The sequence below is a fragment of the Vanessa cardui genome, chromosome 29 (assembly GCF_905220365.1).
Source record: "Vanessa cardui chromosome 29, ilVanCard2.1, whole genome shotgun sequence".
In the NCBI taxonomy this organism is placed as follows: Eukaryota; Metazoa; Arthropoda; class Insecta; order Lepidoptera; family Nymphalidae; genus Vanessa; species Vanessa cardui.
The window spans coordinates 895,430-921,720 of NC_061151.1; the positions used below are offsets into that span (position 1 = coordinate 895,430).

General features: G+C 36.3%; 2 protein-coding genes across 5 annotated transcripts in view; one reads left to right on the forward strand and one right to left on the reverse strand.

Annotated features, from left to right (window-relative positions):
- LOC124541976 (leucine-rich repeat neuronal protein 3-like) overlaps positions 1 to 8,119 on the forward strand; it is a 29,025-nt gene extending 20,906 nt beyond the window's left edge. For 3 of the 4 annotated variants that reach the window (XM_047119918.1, XM_047119919.1, XM_047119920.1), the window contains exons 5-10: positions 745 to 942; positions 2,536 to 2,735; positions 3,565 to 3,772; positions 4,568 to 4,749; positions 5,642 to 5,775; positions 7,120 to 7,162. In XM_047119918.1, coding sequence (XP_046975874.1) covers positions 745 to 942; positions 2,536 to 2,735; positions 3,565 to 3,772; positions 4,568 to 4,749; positions 5,642 to 5,775; positions 7,120 to 7,142 — 945 coding nt within the window. In that variant the 3' untranslated portion in view covers positions 7,143 to 7,162. Of the gene's footprint in view, positions 1 to 744; positions 943 to 2,535; positions 2,736 to 3,564; positions 3,773 to 4,567; positions 4,750 to 5,641; positions 5,776 to 7,119; positions 7,163 to 7,925 lie in introns of those variants that run through there. The other variant, XM_047119921.1, reaches the window with a different exon arrangement.
- A 1,601-nt stretch (positions 8,120 to 9,720) lies between these two features.
- On the reverse strand, positions 9,721 to 25,816 carry LOC124541840. The gene is made up of 18 exons (XM_047119749.1): positions 25,804 to 25,816; positions 25,459 to 25,693; positions 23,970 to 24,018; positions 23,411 to 23,444; positions 22,783 to 22,846; positions 21,555 to 21,624; positions 19,584 to 19,617; positions 18,932 to 19,007; positions 17,820 to 17,875; positions 16,143 to 16,185; positions 15,533 to 15,585; positions 14,370 to 14,433; positions 13,405 to 13,460; positions 12,497 to 12,560; positions 12,070 to 12,105; positions 11,621 to 11,701; positions 11,108 to 11,178; positions 9,721 to 9,805 (listed from the first exon to the last, which is right to left on the reverse strand). Exons 1-18 carry the CDS (start codon positions 25,814 to 25,816, stop codon positions 9,747 to 9,749), a joined length of 1,158 nt encoding a protein of 385 aa, XP_046975705.1. The 3' UTR covers positions 9,721 to 9,746.
- Positions 25,817 to 26,291: the final 475 nt, after the last annotated feature.

A 26,291-nucleotide genomic window follows, 5' to 3' on the forward strand; every position in this document is an offset into this window, starting at 1 on the left:
TGTCAGGCAAAATAAGCCTGTGTCCTTTCTTGGAGTTCAAGCTGTTTGGTCGTGAAAGAGCGACAAACAGACAGACAGAGTTACTTTTATATTTATTATATTAATAAAAGCTGGAAGTAAACCGTATATTTGTTGAAGGTTCCACAGCGTAAATAAAGTCTTTCACAGATTTTCTCTAGTGTAGCTAAACCCGGCTCAAAATCTAAATGGTATACGGGTCTGCTAATGATCTGGTAGTGGTAGCTTCGAACAGGACTTATGTATTTGGTATTGCTACCAGTCTATAAAATCACCAGATTAATTTGTACGTTAAAGGAATATATAGAAAGCGAAGCAATTTATATACAAGTGAAACTTTAACTATAAGTTACTTGTGTATGTTTTGGGAAAGCCGAGATGGCCCAGCTAGAAAGCATGATTACGGGTCCAAGGACCAGGCAAGCACCATTGAATACTTATGGGCTTTATTTGTGTTAATAATTGACCTCGTGCTCGGCGGTGAAGGAAAAAATCGTGATGAAACCTTCATGTGTCCAATTTCATGGAAATTCTGCCACATGTGTATTCCACCAATCCGCATTGGAACTGCGTTGTGGAATAAGTGCCAAACCTTCTACAAAAAAGGAGAGGAAGCGTTAGCCCAGCGGTGGGAAATTTACAGGCTGTTGTTGTTTTGGGAATATTAATAAGAGTGAAGACCTCGTTGATGACTTGATATTTGCTAATAATGCCATTATTTTTCAGGGTCGATACTTACCAGAGGAGTACGAGCCACTCGCCGCTATGCGTACCCTGAACTTAGCCTACAACGGCCTCCACTCCCTAAACCAGGATCTTTTCGAGCATCTCCCGGAGCTGACCGAGTTGGATCTCAGTGGCAATCCTCTCACTACGATAGATCACGTCACCCTCATCGCAATATCGAGTCTACCAATGTTGAAGGTAAAAATTGACATAACTTTGTAAAACTCTTGGTTTTGGAAGTTGTGGTTTTCAAAATTTTACAGTTATTTTTTTAAACAAGTAACAAAAATAAACTCGTTACTCCTGTTACCCGTCTACACAGGATCAAAACTGGATCCTTGAAAATGTACAGTCAGGGTAAGAAAAGGTTCGTCACCTTAAGATTTGTTTTCGTGTGCTCAGTACGAGCGATAATCTGCTTTACCGATCGAGAATTTATGACACTGACAGACATATTTTGACAATTCAGAAGAAGATATCATATCTGTTTTAAATTTGGAATAACTAATTACGCCACTAAATATATTTATAATATTAGATGTAGACCAAAGATGTTACACTATTTTGAACCAAGTTCTAATACAAAGTAAGTTTATTTATTTTTTTATTTATTTATTCACTTTATTGCACAACTATTTAACAAAAAATAAATTGAGCAAAAGGCGGGCTTAAAGCTATACAGCCTTATCTACCAGCCAATCTTAGCACGTGCAAGAAAGAGCGTACAGTAGATGCATAAAGCCATCCTTATATTGAATTATAAGGATGGATTTATATATAAACATACACACACTTACATAAATATATATTATAAATATATACATATAACATACATTTAATAATATACTAATGATAAAGTAACAAAAAGTTAACAATAATACTAAATGTACAGTGTAATAATAACAGCTTAAATAAAAGGGAACGAAACCAAGAAAGGCGATAAAAGCTAAGACTTATATTTCTTTAAGAGAAATTGTTTTACCCTACTTTTGAACAAATCTCTAGAGGACGTTTCTCCGATGACGACTGGTAATTCATTCCAAAGTCGTATAGCGTTGACAGTGAAAGAATTAGATACAAAACCAGATGTGTGAGGAGGAATAGAAAGAAGAAGGTTATGAGAAGAACGAAGATGCCTAACATGAGTATCGGAAAGTTTAATTTTATATGCAGTTGTCAGTTTAGTGCTTTAGTTTCAAAATGTACTAAGAGTTTACGACTTGATAAAGGAATGAACTTGAAAACTGGAGAAGGTTTTCTTACTCTGACTGTACCATTTATTTCTATTGTAAAGTTGAAAACTGTCAAAGAACGTTTGTGTGTGAAAAGTTTTTATAATAGTAAGAACTGTTATACCTGATATATCATGGGGTTGACACAGTCATCATCATCCAGGTGGTTTAACATTGTTATCACATATTTCTGACAAAAATAACCTCAGTTATTTTCATCAATCGTTCTCAGATGTGAGGTGTTTCCTTCTAAATTAGTGGTGAAAATATTATAACCAATAAGAAAAAGAAATAGCTTACGGAGATCTACATTGGAGGCATTATCGATAGCATCTACTATTGCTTATGTGATTACAATTGTTTTTTAATGGTCTTTCCGGTTCTGCTCGGTAAAATCTACATTCAGAACCGGTGGTAGCTTATCTTAATTGTTAAATGACGATTCAAAAGTGCTTGTAAAAGCCTACTTGAATAAAGTAGATTTAGATTTTGATCGATAGAACTCTACATCAAAAAGTCTTCTACAATATTTCTTGTTGAAATATAACTGTTTTCTCAGGTCCTCCGCATGAGGTCATGCGAGCTCACAGAAATCCCAGACAAGTTTCTCCACACCCCCCGGTTCCTGGAGAGTCTGGACATCAGCGACAACAAGCTCACATCCATCCCCCAGGAGTTGGATGAGACGAAGAATTTGAAGTTCCTGAACTTAAATCAGAACCCTATCGTCGACCTTGATGTGTCTTCAGAGGACTATCCGTGAGTGATTTACCAGTTTTTCTTTATTTATTTTTTTATGGTATAGGTTGGCGGACGAGCATATGGGCCACCTGATGGTAAGTGGTCACCATCGTCCATAGACAATGACGCTGGAAGAAATATTAACTATTCCTTACATCGTCAATGTGCCTCCAACCTAGGGAACTAAGATACAGACACAATGGACATAACCCATTGTGTCTGTAGTTGCACTGGCTCACTCACCCTTCAGACCGGAACACAACAATACTGAGTACTGTTATTTGGCGGTAGAATAACTGATGAGTGGTACCTATCCAGATGGGCTTGCACAAAGCCCTACCACCAAGAAGATAGTAGTAAAGTAAGTATTTATAGAATAATTGAGCAAAAAGGACAGGGATACTTATATTCTTGCATATTTGCCCATCATTTTGCATCAGCGGAGCAGAACATATTAAACAAACCTGCCTCATGAGGGAGGTTTCCTTAAGAAGTTCCCTTAAGTATGTCATAGCACTAACTCTCCTTGGTATAGCGGGATATTAGTTCCAAAATTCCTCAAAGAACATAATAGTCCAGCCGTTTTATGGTCAAATTATCAGCGAAAAACTTTTAAAATCTATTCATTATGCATGCATTTATACCTCATTAGGTTTTGCTTTTATAGTTTACTATTTATGTTGCCGTTTTAGTTTTAATAAATAGTAAATGCGAATACTTTTCTTAGCCAATACAAACCAATACAAATTTAATGGCTTGTAAAATATATTAATGTGTATGTTTTATTATAAAAAGAAATAAATAAAAAAAAAAAATATTAAAAATATACCTTTATCAATGAATACAGGGGATTCCCCCGTCTCCGAAAACTGCAAGAGCTACACATGTGCAACATGCCAGCCTTGAAGAGTATCGGCGCAGGCGCACTCGCGGGGTTGGAGAACTTGCAAAAACTCCACCTGAGCTTCAACCCAAAGCTGTCCTTCATTGATCCGAAGGCTTTGGCGAGACCTGACGACATTGGTGAAACATATGACTGGCCACTTATTAAGGAGGTGACGACATGTTTTTTTTTATGTTTGCCTTTATGAAACTTACTTAACAGCTTATAGAAGTATGACTATCGGCCTTCTAAAGGCAAAGTTACACTAGTTAATACTCAAAAAGTGGATCTACCTCCAACGATGGGACAACGCCCATAGGAATAGTAGCAATGTTTTAATATTGTCTCGGTCTAAATTTTACTGTAGTTGACAGTGTATCTATATAGTTGACAGCATACCAGAAGGTCATGTTAGGGTATGATTCTTACAGAAAAATATTTTACTGATTTAGGAATTACAGGTAATTAACTTTGCCGTTTCGTAAATTCAAATCGTTTTTAAAAAATACATTGGTAGAAAGGCATATTATTCGATACAAGATTTTATAGATGATAAAAAAGCGTGGAGCTAGTACCTGTTGACTTCCAAGCAGGATATGTTAATTTAAATAATTGTATTAACTAAATTGACTGTATGTTTTTTTAAATGTTGAAAAAGAGTAACCATTGACTTTCTTGCCAGTTCTTCTCGGTAGACTCTACTTTCCGAACCGGTGGTAGCTTCACTTGTTTGTAAAATGACGATTCAAAAGTGCTTGTAAAAGCCTACTTGAATAAAGTTTATTATGATTTGATTTGATTTGATTGGTATATTATTATACAACAATAAGCTCACCTGGGATCAAAATCCGTTGCGTAATTTCAAAGATCTAAACACACATAGGGACAGACAGCGGTAAGCGACTTTGTTTTATACTGTGTAATCATATAAAAATAAAGTAATCTTAATATGAATAAAATATTCCAGCTCTACCTCCAATCAAACAACCTCTCAGAGGTCGATTCCCGGCTCCTCTCCCGCTGGGACCTCTTAAGCAAAGTGGATGTGTCCAACAATCCCTTCCTCTGCGACTGCAGCACGCAGTGGATGGTCGACATGCTGGTACCACTCGTGGAAGCTAAAGCCGTTAACGCTTCTGAGAAAATGGTGTAAGTTGGAAACGTAACAATTCATATAAATATTGTAAATGTATTGTAAACTTTGTCTGTCTGACGCTTTTTCACGACCAAACTAGTAAACCGAATTTGATGAAATTTGGTGTGAAGCAACTGTAGGGCTTTGTGCAAGCCTGTCTGGGTAAGTACCACCCACTCATCAGTTATTCTACCGCCAAATAACAGTACTCAGTATTGTTGTGTTCCGGTTTGAAGGGTGAGTGAGCCAGTGTAACTACAGGCACAAGGGACATAACATCTTAGTTTCTAAGGTTGGTGGCACATTGTAAGGATTATGGTTAATATTTCTTACAGCGTCATTGTCTATGGACGATGGTGACCACTTACCATCAGGTGGCCCCTATGCTCGTCCGCCAACCTATACCATAATAAAAAAGCAAACTTGACCTCCAAGAAAGGACATAGGCTACCGTTTTTGCCTAACCCATGACAACCCACCCGATGCCGTGGACGACATCTAGTTCTTATATCTTATAATATACGGTTCATATACCAAAATAACTTTTCAATTTTTACATGTCTTTCTGTCTGTTTGTTCCGGCTAATTTCTGAATCAGTTGGACCTATTTTGATGTGACTTTTACTGGCAGATAGCTGATGTAATCAGGAGAAACTAAGGCTGGATTTTATTTTCGAATTATACGTAAAGTAATATAAAAGTCACGCTGCAATGGCCATATTCTGTTCACGCATGCCACTACTACCCCGTCACCTGTGCCTTCCACCAACGACTCAATATCACAAAAGCTGCCTAATACAGAATTAATAAGTAAAATTTGGGAACAGAGTAATAACTGTTTTGCTAAATTCAAATCCGTGCGGAGTCACGGGCACAGCTAGTTAATTATAATTTCCATTTCCCTAGGTGTGAAGAGCCTGTAGAGATGAAGGGCTACACCATGAAGCATTTACACGACATCCATCGTACGATGCGCTGTGTGGACAAGTACGGCAATAGGCCAGAGAGGGACGGCGCCATGCTCCTGGGAACTCTTATTGGTATGTATTAATTGGAGTCGAGATGGCCCAGGAGTCGAGATGGCCCTGTGGTAAGAACGCGTGCATCTTAACCGATGATTGCGGGTTCAAGCCCAGGCAAGCACCGTTGTTTCATGTGCTTAATTTGTCTTTATAATTCATCTCGTGCTCAGCGGTGAAGGGACAGCTTGCCTGGGATTGAACCCGCAATCTGGGCCATTTTGACTCTCAATTCGAAACTTTTATCAATATTTTTGGAGAAAAATTTTTGTGAATGTACTACATAATCTTGATATATTATAGCATTAAATAGTACTACTACTAGTATAGTTGAGTTCCAGTCTGCAGGTTGAGTGAGCCAGTGTTACTAAAGTCACAAGGGGCATAACATTTTAGTTCCAAAGGTTGATGTTACATAGTCCTTGTAAGGGATTGTTAATATTTTTAGTTCCAATGCAGCAGACTGAGTTAGTCAGTGCAATTAAATTATTACTTAATACAGTAATTGTGTAAACCAAAGTCACCATTTGTAACTCCAACTATGCGGACGAACAAAGTTACAATGTACTCAAAATTTTGTTATTTTTTATTGTTACTGGTTCTTAAAAGTTTATCTTGGATCATTTTGTTAATGGTGATCCTGTCTCACGAATCTCAAATTCAAACTTTATTCAATATGGAAGTATTAAACTTACTTATTGCTGGTCAAATTAAATATCTGAGAAGAACCGGCGAAAGAAACTCAGCGGGTCTTTTTTTGTCAAATTAATTAAATAGATATTGCATGTGAATAGAAATAGCCAGGAGGCGATCGTTTCATTGCCAAGGTGTGCTATCGATCATAAACTATTTAAATAGGCTATTTGAAAATGCGAAAAATAAATTGTGAATTATTGTAATCAGTGTATATTATGAGTTTCAAAATGGTTTTTTACCAACGAAACTTGAAAATAATACTTAATTTATTCAAAAATCAATAAATAAAAATGCATTTTTTCAAACGTTTGTCACGTGACACAAAACGCTCCTGATTGGCAGGGCTTATGATGAAGTCACTTTCTTGTAAACCTTGCTTTTCTACTATATGTACCACAGATTAAAATACAGCAAAGTGACGTCACCGACCCCATTGCAGCGCCATATTGTCCAAGTAGCGTTTTCGCGCGTTATTTAAATATGGAATTTTTAATATGATATTTTTCCGCAAATATGTACTAGAAATAAAAAAAATCAACTTACTGGGTTCCTTAACCTCTACTAAATAATATAAAATGGATTTTAAAAACCAGTCAAATAGCCTATTAGGTATATAGTAACCTTTCGCACACAAGCGTTCCTTACTAATTTTTTTAAATTTGGTAACAGAGGCATTCGGGATCCTGTTGTAGAAGCGTATACATTGCCCCACAAAGGAGTTACTGACTCTACGCAGTCGAGTAACAGGAGTAACAAGTTTGTGTTTGTTCCTTCTACCAATGCTATGAGAATCACATTTTCTCATACAATCATTAATATATTTCCATTTATACGAAACATTATAGAATATAATATGTCTATATCTATACATATAATAAAATTGGAGTGTCTGTTTGTAATATTAAATAAAGTAGCCCTTTTTACGCAATTCATATATATGTATACACGGTACATATACCAAAATAACATTTTTTACAATTTTTGTCTGTCTGTCTGTCTGTTTGTTCCGGGTAAGCTCTGGAACGGCTGAAGCGATTTTAACGGGACGGGAATAAGGAGTAACTTAGGCTCCAATAATATTGACGTGACAACGTCTTATAAATTGGTTTGCCGGGTGACACTTCAAGAAACTGCGTTATGCGCTCACAACGAGAGCGAGTGAGAGGCACGCGTCCCTTCCACTCGGGCATGGTTAGCCCGCCTAAGAGCGAGAGAGACAGACAAAATTCAGTGCGAGATTCTTTGTATAAATAAATGTTTTAAATTGTTACTATTATTTCATCCTTCTTCCTACTATACGAATGAATATTCACATTAAAATTATTTTACCACTCAAAATCGTTGTCACGTAAAACTTTCGCCCGTATACCGCCTTTACAGGCAGCAGGTAATTTTTTTTTGTTAAATTCAAACACGAATAAGGTCGCGGGCACAGCTAGTTGAGAATATGTTATATAGTCTTTGTGTGTGTGCAGGGGTGTTGTTGGCGGTGCCAATCATGCTGTCGCTGCTTCTGCTATGGCGGCGCGGCCTGTGCGGCTGGCTCGGTCTTCGCGCGCCGGCGGACGTGTCGCGCGCCTTCTACAAGCGCGCGCCCGCCGACGACAACTACATATAGTCATAGCCTTAGTTCATGTATTGTGTTCAAATATATTGTTTTTTTAAGAAATTCACTTGTTTTAATCAGCAGCCTTCATTACTTATTACGTCAACAGCTTGATAAGCACGACGTCAAAAGGTATAAATACGACACAACTTAGATGTGGCATCGGCAAATTCAATAACACAGATTACTGTCGATTTACACAACCAATAGAAACAGCTCCCCATCGCGCCATTTGACGGTATTCGTCGATCGCTTAATTTTGATGTGATCGGTTCTATGAATTTTGCCGATGCTACATCTGAGTTTCGTCGTACTATAAACAAATGTTAACGACATTAGCTCCTTTCAATCGATACCGCCTTTAAATCAAATTACATATACATGGTTATGCGTTCGTCTTACAGAGTTCGATTGTAAGGGGCTAACTGTTAAGCTACTATTCAGGGTGGCACAGTTAGATGTGATAAATTAGTGGTGCCCCGTGGACTAAAACTACATCATTTAATATTGAAATAACATTGAACTATAGGGGTACACTTTTATCAGTTCAGATTGTGGCGAGAATCTTTTATAGCTAATAAAGCAAAGTATTAAAAGGTACTTACTGGTATATTATTTCAAACCTTTTTACAGATACACTTATTCTTATTCTTAAGAACATTACTTATTTAACAATTACCATCAAAGATGAACTGCCGAAGATAACGCCGTAATGATAATCATTTTAAATTACCCGCCATGAGAGGAAATTGGCGGAAGCCTGAAGTTTGTCTTTGCTATTACCAATTTAAAAAAAAAACATTACTGGTAGATTATTTATCACGTATTATCATAACATTCTAGGAATATTTAATAGATTATTTTACAATTTTTAACACAATTATTTATTAGATCTTACAAAATGTCTGTTTTAATTAACTCTAAATGCTTAATGATTAGGTCTTAATTAATGTTCCTTAGCAGTATAGTTTTTTCCTCTTTGAAATCTCTCACTTGCTTCTGGAATGTCCTAGAACGTGTTAATACAATAATTAAATCTTTTATCATGTTTGCACTGTTTGTATTTCTGGCACCAACCTATCACTCCTGAGTTGTTCCCTCTTTCCGAGACATGGGAGAAAACACAAGTTCTAGGCACAGGGCAGGTGACAGGGTACTTTTCGGTATTGAAAATTAAAATATACTTTATTCAAGTAGGCTTTTAAAAGCACTTTGAATCGGCATTTAACAACTATATTAAGTGAAGCTACCTCTATTTCAACATTTAAAAAACAAAGTAACGTTAGTAAAATACAATTATAATACAATGACATATGTATGTAATATATTATCCTGCCTGGAAGTCAGCAAATATTAATTGCAAATAAGTATAAAAATACACTTAAAATATTGTGATTTGGAGTCACAGAAGCACATTATTGTTTTATTACATTTTGATTAAGTTGTAATTTATAGTCTGTATATCACGTGACCCAAAACACGAGCCACCATGGTGTGGAGTCAGATAGGCAAAGACTGTCATTTCATTATCATCTGGTAAAAAAAACAAATTTTGATTACATTTGTGTGATTATTTAATAAACGTTGAGAGGCGCGCCGTATTGTGTGAATTAATCTATAGTACCTACTTTCAGTATTTAAAAAAAAAAAAAAAAAACGAATTATTTCGTATTACATTTTAATAGTCTGTTCACATAATGGATTCTTGTGTACAAGCTTGCGACGCCAGCAAATATAAAAACTGCTTATCTGAAAAAAAAATGCTTATCAATATGAAGATCACCGAAATAGCTCCCTATCGCGCCATTCGACGCTACATCTGAGTTGTATCGTACTATACATTTGGTTCAAGCCGATCATGGTATCTATATGGTCAGACATCTATTGATGCGCTTTGGGAGTTTAGTAAAACTGACTGACTGACGTATACAATGAGAGCCAAAAGTACCTTCGTCCATTTATAGGCACACATTTTACCACTGCGAAGAGTTCAAACACCCGGATACTGATGTAGAATGCACGAATATACTGACGAGATATCAATGTAAACACATACGCTCCCTGAATCTTGTTTTTGTACCCTTAACATGTTTGTGCCCAATGCTGCGGCATTTTAAAACGATATGAAAACTATCATAATGTCGGTACGGGGCTTAGACCCCGTCACGTTTAAGAAACTAAAACTCGATGTGATGATGATCGGATGATCGGATTTCTTTAGTGCTGTGCGATGTCAAAGAGACCCCGTATTAAAGTAGGCACACCAGAGCATTCTGTTTTCAACAGGCATCATATACATATATTTATCTCTTTCCTACAATATATCAAATAGATGTTACGGCCTCCGCACGACAGAGAAATCTATGTATTTCTTAGGCGCACTGCAAGGGAGACATACGAGGCACATTAGACCTTGTTCCACACTGAACGTCTACTATAAGATTAAAATAAAGCGTTAAAGAAAGTTTATTTGCTTAATCAAATCAAATCAAATTCAAATTCAATTTCAGCAATTAGAGTCTCTAAAATCTATCTTTAAAAGGAGCACAGCAAAAATAATCCTGTAAATGTCACAATTTGAAGATTTGGAGTTTATTTAGCTACGCTTCTCCAATGCCTGTTGGTGGATACAAAGCAGAATCTCAAGGTATGTGTATAATCTTATTTCTTATTATACTTATACGTTCACTATTGCACATGAGATGAAAGATGGGCACAAATAAGGATCATGAAAGTTCAGAAGCGCTTTTCTTGAACTCGCAATCATCGGTTAAGTTACTAAACCCTGAGACACTGGTTATTTATTTCTTTAAAGTTGGGGTAAGAAAAGGTTCGTCACCTTAATATCTATTTTCGTGTGCTCTGTATGAGCGATAATCTGCTTTACCGATCGAGCATGACATATTGCGTCGCAACGATTAGATGTTTAGCTTCAAAAGGTACTTAGAGCTTAAGACTTGATAAAGGAATTAATTTGAAAACTGACGAAGGTTTTCTTACTCTGACTGTACAATATTTTTATCATATATCATAAAGTAATCATATACGTACTAAAAGTATGCAGAGTCTTGACAAAATCGAAGAAAATAAATTTCTTCAATTTCTTTCTGAATACAGCCAATCTGAAAATAGAGCATTTGAAAATAACTATGGCATCTATTTCCTACAAGATCTTGGGCAACCTGATGGTAAGTGGTCACCACGTTGGACAATGGTGCTGTAAGAAATATTAACCATTGCTTAGCCAACAAAAATTCACAACGTACAAAAATATGTAAAATTTAATTTTTTTTTATGATAACGGTAGTCGACAAACAAATGGGCCACCTGATGATAAGTCACCACTGCCCATAGACAATTTTAACGTGCGAATACGTCACCAACATTGACAACTAAGCTGTTGACCCTTGTGCCTGTATTTACACTCAATCAGCTTCCAAATAGGAACACAAGAACACTGAATATCATTATTGATTGGTAGAATATCTGATAAGTATGCTTGCTTGTACAAAGCCCTACCACCAAGTAAAGAGTTTGTTGGTCTTAATATTAATGGATACTCACTCGCTCTGAGTGGGACCGGCCGATTTCATGACTTGATTTCGCATACACCTATAGCTGTGCGAGTTACGAACGTGTTTACATCTAAAAAGAATAGAATTTAGAAATTACAACAAACAACAGCCTGTAAATTCCCACTGCTGGGCTAAAGGCCTCCTCTCCCTTTTAAGGAGAAGATTTGGAACATATTCCACCACGCTGTTCCAATGCGGGTTGGTGGAATACACATGTGGCAGAATTTCTATGAAATTTGTCACATGCAGGTTTCCTCACGATGTTTTCCTTCACCGCCGAGCACTAGATGAATTATAAACACAAATTAAGCACATATATATATAGTGGTGCTTGCCTGGGCTAGAATCCGAAATCATCGGTTAAGATGGACGCGTTCTAACCACTGGGCCATCTCAGTTCAGTAATGAAAAATACGTATATGAAATGATTTACATTACCCAGTATTTTCTGGAATGTTTTCCATTATTCCTAACCTGTAAACAATTACGATATAATATGTTGTTATTGTAAAATTTCCATTGCTGGGCTAAGGACTCATCTCCATTTGAGGAGAAGGTTAGGAGCATATTCAACCATTCTACGGATTGGTGTCACACGTGGCAGAATTTCGTAGAAATTTGACACATGCAGGTTTCCTCGCGATGTTTTCCTTGACAACATGACAAATCAGTGGTGCTAACGTGGGAATGTGGAACTCTAACCACTGGGCCATCTCGGCTCTATATTTATTGGTCCCGTTTTTTTTATTCTCACACATTAGTATACATTTCAAGGTAGGTATAAATATCAGTTCAGAAAGTATTTCATTTTAAAATCCACCTCTTAAATATAAACTCTTAAATGGTACGTTTAATTACAACTCACCAACCCAATTTGTAAGGTACTTTTTTGCTGTTTATCGTTGAGAACAACTTTTTAAGACCTCGACCTGAAAATAGGAGATTTTTGTGCCTGTAGTCACACTGGCTCACTCACCCTTCAAACCGGAACACAACAATACTGATTACTGTTGTTTGGCGGTAGAATAACTGATGAGTGGATGGGACCTACCCAGACGGGCTTGCACAAAGCCCTGCCACCAAGATAAATCAAAAGTGATATTGAACATCATAGTTTCATGGGACAATGAGACTTTAGGAATTAAGGGTGATTGAGAGTCAACTAGTATCTCGGGAATATCGGGAAATTTTGAAGATGTTAGGTTCACCCATCTATGAAGCCCTGAATACGTATATGCAAAATGCTTAATGCTATGTTTGGAATGGAAGACATAACGGCGTTTCCTTTGACAGAAATGGCAGCTGATTGTTATAAGGATATCGTATTGGGTAAGACGAAAGACCGCAACTATTAACACATCTTACAATCTTATATATTAATAGAGTAAGCCGATTTTTGTCCCACCGATAATAATACTGTAGCTGCTAAAGAAACATCGGTTACGGTCTTACTTTGAAAAGCGCTAGTCTTAGATGTGCAGAAAATAAAAAAAATCCTGTAATTAATTTTAGAGAGATGACGAAAAAAAATGTAAAACGTAAACCAAACTAGGTTAACTGTTATTGACAACTTCCAATTAAAATTTGACATTGAAAATTTCAATATTTCGGCGCCAAATATTATTAAATAGACGATATGTTTCGCTAGCGACCCAGTATATACTTAATGCGGTTTAACAGGGAACAGAGTCATGGGTCTCCCGTGTTTCTCCTCTCGTAGCTATCGAAAGCGTAGAAGAATATTTCGCAAGAGATTGAAGGGTAAAAACTTACGCTGATGTTCCGTGATTTCCTGACGAAATAATCCTTTAAATCTTCTTAATGTACATCTGAAATAAACGCAGAAATATAACACAAAAAGAGATACATAGAAGATCATATAAGTACATAATAAAACAAAGATAGATATCTTTGACATATGTATATCATAATGTGCTATATATTGCTGGTAATAGGTACATTAATCAATTCACAAATTGTTTTGAAGACTTATCAGTTCGCTAATATAAAAAAGTTATGACATATAGATAAATTAGGAAGGCTGACTAGCAAATTTGTGCAATATATGCAAATGTGATAAGGTTTTCTGGAAACCCGACTGAGTAGGTAGCTCTTATCTTACCACTTACCACGAGCTGGCCCATTTGGCCTTTCGCTAACCTGCATAAAAATACAATTTCGCTTCAGAATTATTTATTAACCTTAGGTCCCATTCTTAAGTAAACTACCTTGGGAACGAAGACTTCCTGAATAACATCGGTCATTTTTAACACACCGCGCAAAAATAATCCCTTGCTACACAATCATTCTTATGGCTTGAATGTAAGGAGATCGCTCACTCAAAAATCAAAATATACTAATATAAGTACTTAAGTGAGGCTACCACCGGTTCGGAAAGTAGATTTTACCGAGAAGGACCGATAAGAAATTCAGTCGTTAAACTTTTTCACAATTAAAAATACCCTTGTGTTATTTAATTAAAATATACAAGTTATTTAATTAAAATATACAACAAGTATTAATTCTACGCTCTTTCACTTGGCCTGTATTTTTTACAAATGATTAGAATTTATGAAACGGCAAAGTTAAAAACTTGTGTGGAATTTATTATAATCACAAACACCGTAGGCTTTACATATCAATACCTTTGCTCGACGTAACATTTTTTAAAGACTAGTTAGTTTACATCTTAGCTTTAATTTAATTTACTATTAAAAAAATTAGATTTTTAAACGTACTTCTTTTCATTCTCGCTGCATATCGAATTGACGAGGGAACTACGATTAAGAATGTTCTTCGTAACTGTAAAAATACAATATTAAGACTTATTGTTGATGAAATAAAAGTAAAGGCGATTATTTAACTATTTATTTTATGTATATGTAATGACAGTGCACAATTTATATAGACGTCAGACGAGAGAACAAAGTTGACAAGTATTCAATACATAATACAGGTTTAATATTTAATTTGTGTATGCGTCCTCAATACTCCTAACAATTGTCGACAGTGGTAGGCTAGTAGGCTATTCAATTTTTGTCGCCCCTACTGACTTTTGAAATTTAAATTAATTACCTACTTACATTTATTTTGAAATTGCAACTTTTTGATTTGTGTTCCATCGGATTTTATAATATGATTATGAATTAGGTGATACTTCTGTCAGTGCTGGATTATTTTTCCAACCCACTATGCAGTGAAGAGAATACTGATTACGGACGTAATGTGTATACGTATAATTATAAGTATTTTCTTATTTCTATAAGATAATAACAAATTTGGGCTAAATTTGCCGCGCCTCTAAATCTGCCGCCCTAGGCTCCTGCCTACTTAGCCTATTGGTAAATCCGCCACTGATTGTCGACTCGTTTTGTCTACGAGTGACCACTTGATATTAATTGGAAGGCGACCAGACATCGCCAATGCGCCAACAACCTCGGGAACTAGAAGTTATGTCCCTTGTGCCTGTAGATACTTATATGTAATAAGAATCAATCAGTCACGAATTCAACTTAACTTAAAATTAAGAGCCTGTATGTGTCCTCCTCCCTAGGAGAGGTAAGTTAGGTTCAGATTCTATGAATCTCAGACAAATAGCCATTTTCATACAAATATATACTACCATTAATGATAGGCACAGGCAGGCACCACTGAATTTTCATGTGCTTAATTTGTGTTTATAATTTTTTTAAGGTTAGCTATGAAGGAAAACATCGTTAGGAAACCTGCATCTGTCTAATGTCAACAAAATTCCTACCACATGTGAATCCGCATTGGAGTAGCGTGGGGAATTTTCACTAAACCTTCTCTTCAAAGCGAGAGGAGGTCTTAGTCTTAGTGGGAAATTTACAGGCTGTTACTATACTACTATTAATAATAGCTAAGATTTAATTTTACTAACAACTTTTGTATGGTAGTTTCACTATGCTTCTAAAACGTCTGTCCATCCAGTGCCTAAAATTAAAAAAGACACTTTGTATATGAAATTATTTGGATTATTTATATTACATACTGTTGATAACGCATCGACAAATTACTTGCTAACAGTTGGTCACTAAGAACAATCAGAGTTTTCATTCCTTTATCGAGTCTTAAGCTCTTAGTACCTTTTGAATCTAAACATCAAATCACTGCGACGCAATATGTCACTCTCGATCGGTGAAGCAGATTATCGCTCACACTGAGCACGCGAAAATAGATCTTAAGGTGACGAACCTTGATGCGGTACTAGCGGTTCGCCCGGCTTCGCACGAGTGGACATAAGTTGTTTCCCTTTCATTTATATATTTTTTGTTACTGTTTTCCGACACGTTTAACAAACGTCGTACTATTTCAACTTATTTACACAAAACCATTAATAAATGATATACCTAAACCTTCCTCAGAAATCCCTGTGTCTATTAGCGAAACCGCATGAAAATCAGTTCAGTAGTTTTGGAGTTTATCGTGAACATGCACAGACAGACGCGGCAAGGGGACTTTGTTTTATAATATGTAGTGATTACACTTACTTGTTAACTATTCCCTTTGAATATTGGGTATCACCAGAAGTATCTGGAATAAGAAATAAATATAACAAAAAAAAAACCATATAATAAAACCGCTCGTATATTTACCCTTGTGGTGGAGGGTATGGTAGTAGATTTTGGATAAAAAATGTAGCCATGGGGATCAAGCTTGTTAAATCGAGTTTAATACCAAATTTCATCAAAATTGGTTCAGTAGTTTGGCCGTAAGTTACTTTCGCATTTTTGCTATATTATACATTACGTCGCTAAAGATGTTTTATCACTTGTGCCTGTAGTTACACTGGCTGACTCACGTCAAACCGGAATACAACGATACTGTGTATTGCAGGTTAACGGTGGAATATTTGATGGGTGAGTGGTACCTATCTAGGCCTGCACAAAGCTCTACCAAGTTTCCTGACTAAACTATCCTCATATAGATTAATTATTCAACATTTTATATGTTGGGTATGGATTTTGATGACATTCGTGGTCGACTGGTGCGTACACTGGTTTTCATGGGTATGCCACTCCGAGGTCTTGGGTACCGGCCGAGAGCATGTAGTAAAATTCATTAGTTTTTAATGTTGTCTTGGGTCTGGATGTTTGGTGCCATCGTTACTTCTGATTTTCCACAACACAAGTGCTTTAGCTACTCACATTGGGATCGTAACCTATGTGATGTTATCGAATTTTTAAGGATTACCTTTACATAAAATACCTATAAATATTTAATCAGTTAAAACTATACAAGCTACCTTTAAAAGGGAATAAAAATATTCTCGTAAGGGAAAAGTTATATGAAAAATTTCAGTAAATGTTATTCTATATATAACGTTCAAATTTGACGTTATTGAAATTTTAATGTATATATATATTGTTTTGTTTTTTTTTGTGTCACTGTGCATTGTGGACACTGCCTTAGAATTCTACTACTAAGTTACATAGCTAGCTCACTGTGAAAACGGTTTCTTTATGAGTAACTAGCTTTTTCCCGCGACTTCGTTCGCGTGGACTTCAGGTTCGTCCCGTCTAGTCTAGTAATCGCTTAAAATCGCTTCGTAAATAAGCCATTATTTCTCGTACAAAGTAAAGGATAAAAAATGGTTATTGTGGGTTATTCCTAAGAGATAAACATATATCACGGACTTTTTTGTAGACCTTTTTAAGTTGTACAATACTGTAGTACATTGTTTTGATCTATCTTGTAGGATTCAGTGAGCGTTTGCAATGTAAGCGCAAAAATGTGTTTTTTACGACCTCACATTAGAAACCTCAAAAATTGTAGCCTATGTGTTATTCTGATATATAAGCTATATTGTGGTAAAATTTCATTCAAATCCATTCAGTAGTTTTTACGTGAAAGAGTAACAAACATCCATACATCCATACATACAAACTTTCGCCTTTATAATAGTAGTAGGATAAAAAGCTATTTAACGTGAATCAATGTTGGCCTCTTCAGTCAAATGTCATATGAATGAAGATATATGTATATTGTTTCACTTAATTCGTTACACTTCGATTTCGAAAATGTTTTGTCACTCTCTATTAATCAGCGCACTCCACTTTGGAAACGTGACGTGACAATGACAAACACTTTAAAGTCACCGTGCCAAAAGTCACCAGTGCGCGCTAGCTCTGAGTATGGTCGTTAAGGTGACCATATTCAATACTAACCCGATTCTTGAGTCGTGTATGATCTGTTCTTTGACCTCATTTGCCGGAGACACGACCTGATAGGAAAAAACATATTATACTTTAAAGGGATATTACTGTGGATATTGTTAATAGCAATGTTCAAACGATGTGACACTGTGGAGTGGTGCCATACGATAAAGTTGGTTGTGTTAGAAATACTTCTTTATGCTAATACATTTATATTATAATTATATATTTAATAAACTCATATTTTCTAAGTGTATCCGTTTTCGTAAAAGTGTAATCGATTTTAGAACGTCATTGGTATGGCTGTATAAAATAATGCAACATGTTTTCCCGCGCAAACGGATTATTAAAAAAACAAGAGTCGCGCATGGAACGACATTTAAAAAATATTGTAAACTTCAGGGCAATAATATAAAAATAAAACCAACAATAAATAACTAGAATGTATAATGTTATACATTCTAGTGGCGTATTTAATAGTTGCGATGCTATATGACGCGATAAAATGCGATACGAAGCGACACAGTGGAATACAAAACATACACACATTAAGCAAACATGAACACAGGAGGTCAACTTTAAACGGTAATACTTTTCCAATTCTTTTTTTATATAACACTAGCGACCAGCTCCGGCGTCGTACGGGGACAATACTGATACTAAATATACTACAGATATTGTGTATTTACGACATCACATTAGAAACTTCTAAAATGATCAGCGTTTCTCTGCTATATTGTCCATGTATAACATATTATTCTTTTATGGTATAGGTTGGCGGAGGAGCATATGGGCTACCTGATGGTAAGTGGTCACCATCACCCATAGACAATGACGCTGTAAGAAATATTACAATTCCTTACATCGTCAATGTGCCACCAACCTTGGTAACTAAGATGCTATGTCCCTTGTGCCTGTAGTTACACTGGCTCACTCACCCTTCAAACCGGAACACAACAATACTGAGTATTGTTATTTGGTGGAAGAATAACTACTGTTAAAAAGCGCATCAAAATTTTTTGCGTAATTTTAAAGATCCAAGCATACATAGGGAGACAGCGGAAAGCGACTTTGTTGTATACTATGTAATGATTAGTGCATGTAATAATTATGACACAACTCACTCCGATTTTATGATCACCGGGACTTCTGATCGCCTCCTCAGAGCAACGTGAGCCATCTCCCTCGAAGCGCCGAGCTCTGGTACCAAAACGCCAAAAGACGCTTAAAATTTATCACTTTTGATTATTTCCAGATCCACATACACATAATACATCACACACACACTAAGATATCACTTATGCCTATAGTAACACTGGCTCACCTTTCAAACAAAAACACAAAAATACAGAGAACTGCTGTTAGGTGGTATTTTTTTTATGTAATAGGTTGGCGGACGAGCTTATGGGCCACCTGATGGTAAGTGGTCATCATCACCCATAGACAATGACGCTGTAAGAAAAATTTACTATTCCTTACATCGTCAATGCGCCACCAACCAAGGGAACTAAGATGTTATGTCCCTTGTGCCTGTAGTTACACTGGCTCACTCACCCTTCAAACCGGAACACAACAATACTGAGTACTGTTGTTTAGCGGTTGAAGATCTAACGAGTGTGCAGTACGTTCCCAAGAGGGCGTTACGAACCCTTCTTCTATATCTATATTTATATCAATTTATGTCTGTATTTACAACTTAACATTACTACCAATATTATAAGTAACTACCGAAATTGAAACAAAGAAACTACAGGAAAAAAATTAAAAAAGAATCACCTGCTATTCTGACGTCACTGTAAAGGTTGTTTTTCTGAAACAAATGGGTGGAATATTAGGCATTAAAATCCACTCAAATATAAGCTGGCTGGTAATTAAAGAAAGTGTATAACATACAAACAACAAACGATTTGAATTTACGAAACGGCAAAGTTAAAAATGTCTGCGGAGTTTTATTATAGAAACGGATACCTTGCCCCAAGAAGGATTTGTTGACTTTGCTGTATTATAAATAAAGATAGGAGATATATTACCAAATGGCACGTAAATGTAACGTTTGTTTAACTTTTGACCTTCTTAGACTGACACAAGCTGTATGTTAAAAAGCCAAGCTGTATGTTTAAAGCCCCCTCTTTCATTAAGGAGAGGGTTTGGAACATTTCCAACACGCTGTTCCAGTGCGGGTTGGTGGAAAACAGGATTTCGATGAAATATAGAGATGAATTATAAACATAAATTAAGCATATATATATAGTGGTGCTTGCCTGGGTTTGAACCCGAAATCATCAGTTAAGATGCACGTGTTCTAACCAACGGGCCATCTGCTCTCATAACTTATAAAACATAAAAGATGTATTGTGACGTACATTCCAAGAAAAACTTGTTATGCCTATTACCCGATTACACAGGGTTAGTGACTCTTTTTCGGGGCAATGTATACGTTTTTACAAGAGGATCCCAGAAAACATTCAACAATATTCAATTAGAAAATTCAAAAGAATCGTTAAAGAGCATTTGAGTGCTAAACGATATTACAGCACTAATGACTTTTTAGTTGGCTGCACACCTGGAGAATGAGATGATCGCCTGTAGGATGTTTCAAATAACAAAAATATATTTATTATTGTAAATTGTAACATGGCATTAAAAAAAAGAAAAATAGATCCCGCTGAGTTTCTTTCGCCGGTTCTTGTCAGGTCTGAGGTGTTGCATTCCGAACTGGTGGTAGATTTTTGACTATCAATAAAAAAATATAAACACTTCTTTTTTGAATAAAGATTTTTGACTTTATCCACATCAAAATCTATTGCGTAATTTTAAAGATCTAAGCATACATGGGGCACACAGGGACAGACAGCGGTAAGTGACTTTGTTTTACACTATGTAATGATAAAATAATATATCTGCAGATATATCAGTCATGGACTCATGGACCAGTCCTTACCTATGGTAGCGAAACGTGGGCCTTGACTCATCGCCATGTCCAGTGCTTGCAAGATGTGCGGAGTGACCAGACTTGATAAAATTCGCAACGAGTACGTTCGCGGTAGCCTGGGAGTACATGACATTGACGACAAGCTCCAAGAAAGCATACTGCGTTGGTTTGGGCACATCAGAAAAGATCTCCAGAATACAAAGGAAATTTAGAGACCAAGATTAACGTTACAGGGTTAAAACCCAGTAACGTTAAGATATAAGACCCACAGAGCGACCTAAAACCAGATGGACAGATATGGCCAGAAAAGATCTTAGTTCCTGCAATGTTACTGAAAACGATACGTGAAATAGAGCGAAGGGGAGCAAAAGACTAGGAAGGCAGATCCCACCATCAGATGGGAATAATAAATGCACAGGAGAAAGAGAGAGATATCAGTCATGGACTGTTATTAGTGTAAATACTGAGGTTCTATGGTTTATTTAACTTTTTCTTCTTTGGATTGGTTATAATGATGGTATGTCCAATAAATAAATATTGGACAACAACACATACAATGTATCCCAATGTAAGTAGCTAACGCACTTGTGTTATGGTAAATCAGAAGTAACGACGACAAACACCCAGACCCGAGAAAACATAGAAATCTAATGAACTTTTTCTACATCGACTGGACTGGACGAACCCGGGACCTCGGAGTGGCGTACCCTTGAAAACTGGTGAACACACTCGACCAGGGAAGTCGTCAAGTATAGTTATTACTCCCAAGTCACATCGCTAAACGGATCTTGAAATAAAACTTCAGCAAGGCTTACTGCGTTGTGGGTTTCCTTTTCATCTCTAATTGTTTTTCTCGGCTTGGCTGATGATGCGAACATTTTATTACTGTGAAAGAAAATACAATTAATGCAATAGGCTATTTGACAATGCGAAAAATAAAGTATCAATGATTGTAATCAGCATATATTATGAGTTTAAATATGATTATTTATCAACGAAAGTTGAAAATAATACTTAATTTATTCAAAAATGCCTTTTTTCAAAGGTTTGTCACATAACACAAAACGAATATTATCAGCAGAAATTTTGATTTAAATAATTGTTACATTTTACATTGATTTTCAACACCTTTGGACATGTTACTTGGTGGTAGGGCTTTGTGCAAGCCCGTCTGGGTAGATACCACATACTCATCAGATATTCTACTGCCAAACAACAAACAGTACTTGGTATTGTTGTGTTCCAGTTTCAAGGGTGAGTGAGCCAGTGTTACAAAAGGTACATAACATCTTAGTTCCCAAGGTTTGTGGCGCATTGGCGATGTAACGAATAAAAGGAATACAGTCGGAGGAGGGGCGTGATTATTCAATACAAGATTTCACAGATGATAAAAAAGCGTGGTATTAATACCTGTTGACTTCCACGCCGGATATATTAATTTTAATAATTGTATTAATTAACATGACTTTGTATTTTTCAAATGTTGAAAAAGAGAAGGTAACTACTGAATTTCTTTCCGGTTCCTCTCGGTAGAATCTACTTTCCGAACCGGTGGTAGCTTCACTTAATTGTTAAATGACGATTCAAAAGTGCTTGTAAAAGCCCACTTGAAAAAAGTTTATTTTGATTTTGATTCTTACTTTAATTGTCGGGATGGAATAAAAGCAAATAATCAATCTTGAGTAGGTTTTGATTGTATAACAGTTCTGGATAAATAACTAATGATTGTGAGGAAAGTTTTGGTTACATATAATAAAATTGTAGTGTCTGTTTGTAATATTAAAATAGCCCTTTTTTACTCAATGCATATGTATGTATACACGGTACATATACCAAAATAACATTATCTACAATTTTTGTCGGTGTTTCTATCCGTTTGTTTTTCCGGCTAATCTCTAGAACGGCTGAACCGATTTTGATGGGACTCTCACTGGCAGATAACTGATACAATAGGGAGTTAGGCTACAATCATATTTATGGTTTATTCAAAGGCGTACAATGTCGCGGGCACAGCTAGTTAATAAATCAAAAAGATAAACTTACTTGTTGTCCACAGAATATATGTTCTGCAACAATTCCTGCGTTACATCCGTTGTTGTTGCCATGTCTAAAAAATATGTTTTATTAATAAAAAGAAAAATATTTTTATGACTATCACATTAATAGTTTTAAATTGAAAGCATGTGTACTGTGAAAAAAGTAGGTACATAGCAATTACAGCGAGTGGTCGAGTGGCGGCTGCAAATGATGATGATAATTGTGGTAATGATGATGACAGTGGTGGTGATGGTGGTGGTAGTTCTGATGGTGGAGATGGTGATGATGGTGGTGGAGGTGGTGATCATTACGATTATTATGTTGGTAGTGATAAATGATGTAGAATGTTGAATGTGTAGATGTTACTGTGAAGCGCAACTACTCATATATTATTATATATTAAGAGCCGAGGGGAAAAGCGATCAACAAGCGTGTATAAGCACAACAAACACAACACGTATGTATGATTTTATAATTCATATCGTTCTTGGTAAACGAGAAAATCATGAGGAAACCTGCATGGGTTTAACCTCGGGCAAGCTTGGGAATGTCCAATCATCAGATGCCATCAAAAAACAATACTGAGTATTGTTGTTAACTAAAGATTTCTAATAATATTGTATTATTGACTCACCAACGCTGGCCTTCTTCAACTTGTCATCTTTTATCTAAAATAATAGACAGAAATATCGTATGAGCATTTTTGAATTCTTATGATAAGTCCACATGACGTAGACTTGGCACAGAATTCTACTGAATTCTGTCTGTGCAACTTAAAGTGTATTGGAACAGTCTGATCTTTGCTTAAAAAGGTCGAGTTTACTTGGTGGTTGGGCTTTGTGCCACCCACTCATCAGATATTCTACCGCTAAACAACAGTACGCAGTATTGTTGTGTTCCGGTTTGACGGATGAGTGAGCCAGTGTAACTACAGACACAAGGGACATACCATCTGAGTTTCCAAGGTTGGTGGCGCATTGACGATGTAAGGAATGGTTAATATTTCTTACAGCGTCATTGTCTATGGGTGATGGTGACCACTTACCATCACGTGGCCCATATAATCGTACGCCAACCTATTCCATAAAAAAAAAAAAAAAAGTTGAAAGTCTGTATGTAAGCTAAATAACTGATCAGTAAATAATTAGTACTTTTGATGGAGTATACTTCAAATTCGATACTAAAATACTTACCTTTACGCGAGATTCCTTCAAAACCCTCGTTGCGTCACTCGGTTGCTTGCTAAACACACAATAGTCATTATCAATATCATTACATAAAACTCAGCGGGTCTTTCGTCAAATTAATTATGGATTAAGTCTCCAAATCCACAGGATCTCGAGCTTTCTAAGTAACTAAAGTAAGACACAAATTAGATGTAGCATCGGAAAATGCAATGGAATGAAAATAAAACCGATTACTGCCGATTTACACAACCAATAGAAATAGCTTCCAATCGCGCCATTCGATGCTATTCGTCGCTAAAGATTCACGCGTCAGAGAAAACAAGTGAATGTAAATCGACGCGTCAAATTGACGAATATATTAGGTCATATGATATTACAAGTTATTACGTTTATGCAAAGATCATATTCGTATGAGAAATAAATATTGATAATTTGGGATAGCGTACTTAATTCGGATGTGATCGGTTTTACGAATTTTGCCGATGCGACATCTAAGTTGTGTCGTACTATACTAAATTATCAATGCATAATATTATTTAATTAAAATTTTACATAGCATAGAATAAAGATAATACAAAGACATATTTCATTATATTTGGTGTTTTAATAATTCATTTTCATAAGCATATTGACTGTAATTTTTTTTCTCTAAGTTAGTCTCTACGTGCAAAAAAAAATCTAGTAAATAAAACAAAAAAAGTTGAATTTATTTGACGAATATTTACTGTCTTATGCAAATATTAAAAACGCTTCATCCAGACTAAAAACTGTGTATAGTATAAAACAAAGTCACTTACCGCTGTCTGCTCTATGTATGCTTAGATCTTTAACATTACGCAAAGGATTTCGATGCGGTATTTTAATAGATAGAGTGATTCGAGAGGAAGGTTGTATATGATACATGGATAGTTAAGTAACACTAATAATTTTAGATGTTTCTAATGTGATGTCGCGGATAAACAAATCCTGTAGTATGTTTGGTATGAGTATATAAAGTTACTAAATGTTGCCCGTAGCTTCGCTTGCGTTTTATAGGTTTTGTTGTCATGTGTTTGGCAAAAAAAGTAGCCTATGTCCTTCCATGGAGTTCAAATTTGGTTCATATAAAATTTCATCAAATAAAGTTCATTGGTTTGCTCGTGAGAGTCGAGATGGCCCAGTGGTTATAATGCTTGCATCTTAACCGATGATTGCGGGTTCAAACCCAGGCAAGCACCGCTGATTCATGTGCTTAATTTGTCTTTATAATTCATCTCGTGTTCAGCTGTGAAGGAAAACATTGTGAGGAAACCTGCATGTGACAAGAAATTCCGCCACATGTGTATTACACCAACCCGCATTGGAACAGCGTGGTGGAATATGTTCCAAACCTTCTCAAAGGGAGAGGAGTCCTTAAGCCCAGCAGTGGGAAATTACAGGCTGTTATTGCTCGTGAAAGAGCAACAGACAAACAGAGTTACTTTCAAATTTATACTATTAGAACAAGAGTAATTACCTTAACTTGGACGATTCCGAATTGCTGTCAGTCATTAAAGAGTTCAATCTGGCGAGTTCGATGACCCCATTATCATCCCCCCTCCGATAACGCGACCTGCGCCGGCGCCGCCTGTTACCGGTCTTAGCCTTGCGCGCTGTGGAACAACCCTTAAAGATGCGTCTCGAGCAACCCGAGCAAAATATAACGCCCTTAAAGACTTCTGCGTTGCGTAAATCCGTTTCGCCGCAAACGTCTGAAATTAGGGAATGCCAAGATCTCAAATTAGATGTAAGCCAGTGGACTATTATGCAAAAGGAAATGGAAAAATTGACGGAGAAGAATGTCTCAAAAATTAGGATGAACGCCAGCGAATCATGAGCCAAAATAAAATGGATGAGCGTGAACGGGAGTCGAGATGGCCCCGTGGTTAGAACAGGTGCATTGATAACGATGAATTCGGATTCAAACCCAGGGAGTAACACTGAATTTTCATCTGTTTCATTTGTGTTTTTAATTTATATCGTGCTTAGCAGTGTGACTAATTTCAATGAAATTCTTCCAGATATGCATCCATCAACTCGGACCGGAGCATCTTGGAATGTGCTCCAAACCTTCTCCTCGAAGGAAAAGAAGTGGAAAAGCCCAGCAGTGGGAAATTTACAGATTGTAAACTGTATTAGTATGTATGTTTGCATGCATGAGCTCTAGCGGTTGATGAAGCAAACTATGTAAAACACCACCAAATTTCCACGCCCTTATTGATGACAAGAACCGATATATATCAATGATTGAACGGGTACAACCTAGAATTACGAGATCAAATCGCGGCAAACATCACTGATTATCCTGTA